The 6,636-nt window shown below is 43.3% G+C and overlaps 1 protein-coding gene across 1 annotated transcript; it reads left to right on the plus strand.

Annotated features, from left to right (window-relative positions):
* The first annotated feature begins 363 nt into the window (after positions 1-363).
* LOC115811906 (Krueppel-like factor 6) lies at positions 364-3,293 on the plus strand. Its single transcript, XM_030774317.1, has 4 exons — positions 364-635; positions 1,690-2,248; positions 2,726-2,849; positions 3,068-3,293. The coding sequence occupies exons 1-4, from the start codon at positions 534-536 to the stop codon at positions 3,117-3,119; spliced, it is 837 nt and encodes a 278-aa protein (XP_030630177.1). The 5' UTR covers positions 364-533; the 3' UTR covers positions 3,120-3,293.
* Positions 3,294-6,636: the final 3,343 nt, after the last annotated feature.

Here is a 6,636-nt window from a genome sequence, read left to right on the forward strand (position 1 = left end):
CAATCAAAACAAGGATTATAAGAAATGTATCGACAGATAAATTTATGACTCATCCATACGCGATACCATCTGTTTCAAAATACACACAAGCACACACAAGACAGTGGCACCACACAAACACTGAACAACTTCCGCAAACGCTAGAACACACTCACTTATATACTTCGACCAAAATAGTACAAATCTTGTCCAATAGGAGCAAAACCACAGCGACACGCCATTGGTCAAAAAAGACACTGTGGGCCGGCGGCCAGTAGTGAATGTGTGATTGGCCAGTTGTAGAAAAATGTCATTTGATCATATGAGAGAGTGTTGGATGAAACATTTTGAATATTGAAGTTTTGGTGTTTTGAGTGACTTGAATCGAGTTGTCTGTTTGAACGCAGAGGTACCTTTGCTTCTCTGTCGGGCTTCGCACTGTCTTGAGGCACGCTGCTGTGTGTAGATCTTTAGCGAACCCTCTGCCATCTCATATGTGGACGAGTTAAGGATTTACTCTGGAAAAAGGTCCCGAACTTCGGTGTTGGAGTAAAATGGATGTTATTCCGATGTGCGGGATTTTTCAAGAACTCCAGATTGTACACGATACGGGATATTTTTCTGCATTGCCTTCATTGGAAGAAAACTGGCAGCAGGTAACTCCTTTTTCACTGATTCGATTGAAATAATCAATACGAATAAGATAAACCCGTATATACACTGATTCATTCAAAATAAATCACAACATCGCGCACTTGATTGGTTAAATCCGTTTTGTGAGGAAAATACTGTCTCTGCAATGTTGGAATTAATTTGCGCTGGTAGATCAATAGTTGCTACTTCTCTTTTTGCAGCGAGAAAAAAAATGCAAATTGATGTTGGCAAACGCGTCAGGACCATTGGGCTCGCCTTGCGTCTGTGCTTTAGTGTCCATACTAGATGAAAGAGTAAAAACGGAACTTTTCTTTGAATTTCTTTCATCTGTAAGCGTGACAAATTACGCTCTTTGGCGATCGTCGCGCGTGAGGTCATGCAGAGTGACTGAACTATGTGATCACTATATCTCTGGTCCGCTGCACGTATCACACGCTCAAAACTGCAAAGCAGCCAGTATGAGTTGAATGAAACATTATGCAACTTAAACATTGGTTCTTGACTCCCCACGTTAAGGAGAAAGTTTTTCTCTCTAACCTCTAAACCTGCTAAATCTGGGAACTAGACTTCTCCCAGATTCGTCATGGGGCTTATGGCATTTTAGTTCTCCAGTGACAGCTCCGTAGCGGAGCTAAATCTCCGCTAGTTCTGTGGCAGATTGCCAGAACGAGGGGAAGTATCTCGCGCTTCCTGAACAGCGAAGGCGACTCTCCTGATTCGCCGCTATCTCTTGCGCAACAAACTATAGTGGCAACGCCGATGCAACTTGCGCCGAGCGCACCAAATCAATCACTTAACGAACATCATCTTGAATTACTGATAAAAGATGTTCAAGTCGCACGCAAAACCAAGAGAATGGCACGAACATTTTAACGCTTCGCATGCTTGGGCTTCCAAAGCACCAGCGCAGCATTTCTTGTTTTGTGGGTCTTGGTTTTCGCCTTCAGCACGCTGGACTTCAGTTCTGTATATCAAGGTATTAATGAAAGATCTGTCTGTCTGTCCTTCTGTCCGTCCGTCCGTCTTTCTCTCTCTCTCTCTCTCCCTCTCTCTCAGACGTGTTTGGAGTTGGAGCGTTATCTTCAGAATGAACCTTATAGGGATTTGAAGTTTGACACACAGGAGGATTTATGGAGCAAACTGCTGTTATGTTGTGGCAGGGAGGCCGATTCAAACGTCACCCAGCCTCGTGGCTCTCTGCATGGGAGGAACAACCACCCTTTACCACCCTCTGCTCTGGAGCGGCAAGGATGTGTGTCCGACTCCGCCAGCGAAGCCTCTGACGGTTCTGAAGACCTCTCTCCCCAACCCAAACTTGGCAGTCAGTCCTTAGACCACGTTCTCACCCCGCTGGAGCACCTGCCACCTGCCGACATTGTCACGCCTCCCTCCTCTCCAGAGGTTGCCATGGAAACGGCGGCAGCACCGGCGTGGAGCCGCGTGGAGAGCGTGTTCGGATCTCCCGGTAAAGCGTTAAGCGGAGACGCAGAGAGACAGCCCGGCAGTGACGGCTCTCCCGACCGACGCAGGAGAATCCACAGGTGCCACTATGACGGCTGCAGGAAAGTCTACACCAAGAGCTCCCATCTCAAAGCACACCAGCGTACACACACGGGTGAGTCAGACGGCACCAGAGAGAGAGAGACAGGGAGAGAGAGAGAGACAGGGAGAGAGAGAGAGACAGGGAAAGAGAGAGAGAGAGAGAGAGAGAGAGTGTGAGTCATTCTATGTAAAAGCAAGGGACAGACTGTTTGTGTGCAGGTGTGTGTGAGAGAGAGACTGTGTCACTGTTCTCATTATTATCTGAGAGAGTGTGGACAGACACAAACACACACACACACACGCGCAGGTAAAGTATGCTGAGCTGTACCTGTGTGTGATGTCAGCTCATTACTACCATAGTTGGCATAACTGTGACATCAGTCTTCGGAGATTTGGTGATTGTATGTTTGTTTTAGGAGTGTTTAACAGGGCACTGTGTCTTGTTAAGTGTGTGTGTGTGTGTGTGTGTGTGTGTGAGTGTGTGTGTGTGTATGTGCGTGTTTGTGTGCGTGCGTTTGGTAAAGCTGACGTGAAATGTTAACCCTTTCAGGTGAGAAGCCATACAGGTGCTCGTGGGAAGGCTGTGAGTGGCGCTTTGCTCGGAGTGATGAGTTAACAAGACACTTTAGGAAACACACAGGCGCAAAACCTTTCAAATGCGCTCACTGTGACAGGTAAGGATATGTGTGTAATAACATGCAGGCATTTGTGTGTGTGTGTGTGTGTGTGTGTGTGTGTGTGTGAGTGTACAGTACATGCATGTGCGTGTGTGTGCATGTGCATTTGTCCATGCTGGGAGTATCTGTGCTGGGAGTTAACCTTCTAATCACCTACCCTAAAATCTTCCTTTTCTCTCTCTCACTCTCTCTCTCTCTCTCTTTCTTTCTGGCAGGTGTTTCTCTCGTTCAGATCATCTGGCACTGCACATGAAAAGGCATGTCTGATTTTGTCTATCACATCTGGATGAGAGAGAGACAGATCCGTCTGTTACATCTGGATGAGAGAGAGAGACTGATCCGTCTTTCGCTTCATTCGGTCATCTTACCACCAAAACTGAGTCAAACAGACTCACTGAGAAAGACAGCCGCGGAGGAGGAAGAAAAAAGGCAATGGAAAAAAGAATGTATGTGCGTGTGTATGTGAGCGTGTGCGTGTGCGTGCGCGTGCGCGAGTGTGTGTGAGCATGTGTATGCTTGTTTGAGTATGTGTGTGTGTGTGTGCTTGTGTGCGTGCGTGAGTGTGAGTTTGTGTGTGTGCATGAGTTTGTGTGTGTGAGAGAGAGAGACAGAGAGCGAAGAGACAGACAGATGAACAAACAGAGACGTGAAAACACAATGCCATCTACTGGTCAGGGATGAAAATGCAGTTTTTAGTGCGTGCGTGTGTGCATGTGTGTGTTTGTGCGTGTGTATGTGTGTGTTAAGTACAGCTACTTCAGTGCAGTGTGTGTGTGTATGTGTGTGTGTGTGCGTGCGTGTCTGTGTGTGTGTGCGTGTGTGTGTGTGTGAGCGTGTGTGTGTGTGTGTGAGCGTGTATGTGTGTGTGTGTATGTACATGTGTGTGTGTGTGTGTGTGTGTGTTAAGTACAGCTACTCCACTGCAGTGTGTGCAGCAGTAGCGTTGTTCTGCGTGTCATGTCATGAAGCTCTGTTTTGTCAATGTTCACATAAGCTCTTTTCTTCAACACCAGAATATCTGTGTTACCCTGTTTTCCCATTGGTAGTGTGTCACTATAACAGATGGCAAAGTTCTGTGGAGAGCAGCTATGAGAGAAACAACACAGTAACGTTTTTAATGAGCTATGCATTTTAATGTCTACTCACATGGGGTATTACTTGTGATGTTAGCCTCTGATGCTAACTGGCCAAGGCAGTTGTTGATATCGATATTGATATTGATGCTGAAGTTAATATTGATGTGTTATGGTTTGGCTATGTGGTGTTTTAAACAGCTGTGTATAAGGAAGAATATGAAGATGACAATGACATTGGAACATTTATCCGTGTACTTTTTTAAATGTCAGGTGAACCACTATTGCTCTTTTGAAACCCTTTTTATAACGAAAGAGTTTCTGTTTCGTTTGAGCAGAAGATGTGTATAATATTGTGTGTGTGTGTGTGTTTGTAGCCTGTTCTTTATATGATGAGCTTGTGTTGACTTTGTGCCTTATTTCTGTGGCCTTGTCCAGATATAATTCAAGTTCAGTTGATTGACTGATCAGACTGAACCAGATCAGATGGTGGGAATCACTTTACTGAATCAGTCTGATTTATTTTACCTGGTATCATGTATGAGTCCCAGTGCTGAATCATTCAAAACGGATTCACTGTGAGTCATATAATCAACTGATTCAATATTCAGATTCTCAAGGAGTCACATAACCAGTTCTTTTCAAAGTGTGATTGGCTGCCAGTTGTCCAAGTGTCTCAGCATTACTTAACACTGATTCAAAAGTGTGTGTGTTTTCATTTTCTCACGGGAACAGAAACCATTTAAACACATCCAATGATCAGAAAAACGTTTTTTGTTTTGTTTTTTTTACCTAATTTGTGTTTGCAGCAAGTGACCATTGTAAAGATCGTTTAAACCACTGGTCTTCAGACTCAAAGCTGCATGGTAGCCAAACCGGCCGTGTTGAGGTAAAGACTGTGACGTGAGGAGAACGGTAAAGCGTAGGTACAGAATTCCCATTCCCACAGAAATGATTCCCCTCACCCCCCCAACCCGTCACGGTCCCCCCAGCGTTGACAGGCCAGGCCGGCACGCCGGGGGGGGGGGGGGGGGGGGTTGTTTTCTCATGAACTGTGCATCTCGGTTTCCCTGTTAAACTCTGTAAGTCTTTATGACAGCTGCATTGGCACTTTTTCTAGGTTGTTCTGCGTTTTTTTTTTGTTTGTTTTGGTTTTTTGCTGTCATGTAAATAGCCTCTTCAGGTGGAATTGTGATTAAGTTTGTCGTTTTTGACGTACACATGCAGTGTTAAAGCACTCTTTTGCTAGGAAAGGGCTTTAAACAGAGGAGGGGTGTATGGTGTGTGTTTTCGTACACCCCTCGCCTGTTCACCACGTTCTGCCTTTAAAGACTGCTGCTCGTTTTCTTGGGGGGGGGGCTGTGTATTTACCCTTAAGTTTGTGTTTTTGTTTGTTTGTTTGTCTTATTCTTTTTTATAATTGAAAACCACTACACAATATCTGTATGGCCTGAGAATCCAGAGATGGTTCGGACAGCCGCAGAACCCATGTGGGTGTTTTAAAATGAGATCAGGAATATGTATGAGTATTAAAACATATGTGTACATTGTGAACAAAGATGAATTTTTTTTTTTTGTAAAGAAAGACTCTATTTTATAAGGTTATGGACCAAAAGACTACCTATCTTGTAGTCTTACAGTTGTATGTGTATTAAAAGCAGTCCTTCCGGGCTTAACCCCAGGAAAAGAAACCGAAAAATCGTTCAGAGAGTGAACATGGCTCCTCCCTGCTCATTGATTGGACAGGGCTGTTTTTAGAACCCCTTAATGATCTCCCCTCTTCAGTTTACATCAGGTCTCACACAGCCCCATGTGAAAAACAAAATCTCCCTTTTTTTGTAAAGAATAAAATGAAAAGTTTATAAGAGGATTTGACTTTATTTTGTTGTTATTGTTGTTGAATTTGTATGTGAAAATTCTGTGGCAGGTTTGTTCTGTTTCTGTATGAATGTATTTTGTATGTGAATTATAATGGTGAAAATATTCTTACAAAGTCTGTCTGTCTGTCTCTCTCTCTCTCTCTCGGGTGTTTTTACATATGGACATGGTATAGTTATGTTTGAAACAGATCTCATTCTGAAACATTGTTCTCCATGACACAGATTAGAAACACACACAGTCATTTTCAAAATGGTGAAACTTTTTTTTTTTTTGTACTGTTCTTGTTTTTTGTTTGTTTATTTTTTGTCTTTGTTTTTTTGGTACTGAAGCAATGAGATTAATTTAGGCTTAGTCTTAAAGATCTGGAAAGGTCATTTCATTTGCACAATTACATGACAAATATGAAATATTAGACATGGAATACACGCACAGAAACAGAGAAAAGGTCCTGTGTTCTGTATAGCCATAAACCACATTGATTTCCCATTTGGTTAGGTCAGATGTGGTCCAGTAGAACCACCCTGTATTCTGACTACTGACAAAGACTGTCCAGTAACACTGTTAAACACTCATACACACAAAGACAAAGACTTTCCAATAACACTGTTAAACACTCATACACACAAAGACAAAGGCTGTCCAGTAACACTGTTAAACACTCATACACACAAAGACAAAGACTGTCCTATAACACTGTTAAACACTCATACACACAAAGACAAAGACTGTCCTATAACACAGTTAAACACTCATACACACAAAGACAAAGACTGTCCTATAACACTGTTAAACACTCATACACACAAAGACAAAGACTGTCCTATAACACT

Source organism: Chanos chanos, chromosome 5, assembly GCF_902362185.1.
Source record: "Chanos chanos chromosome 5, fChaCha1.1, whole genome shotgun sequence".
NCBI lineage: Eukaryota > Metazoa > Chordata > Actinopteri > Gonorynchiformes > Chanidae > Chanos > Chanos chanos.

What these genes read in the sequence shown, in the direction of transcription:
- LOC115811906 (XM_030774317.1), top strand. Translation starts at nt 534, where the DNA reads ATGGATGTTATTCCGATGTGCGGGATTTTTCAAGAACTCCAGATTGTA. An exon ending in ACACCAGCGTACACACACGG is followed by an intron (nt 2,249 to 2,725) that starts GTGAGTCAGACG and finishes TAACCCTTTCAG; the next exon opens with GTGAGAAGCCATACAGGTGC. An exon ending in AAATGCGCTCACTGTGACAG is followed by an intron (nt 2,850 to 3,067) that starts GTAAGGATATGT and finishes TCTTTCTGGCAG; the next exon opens with GTGTTTCTCTCGTTCAGATC.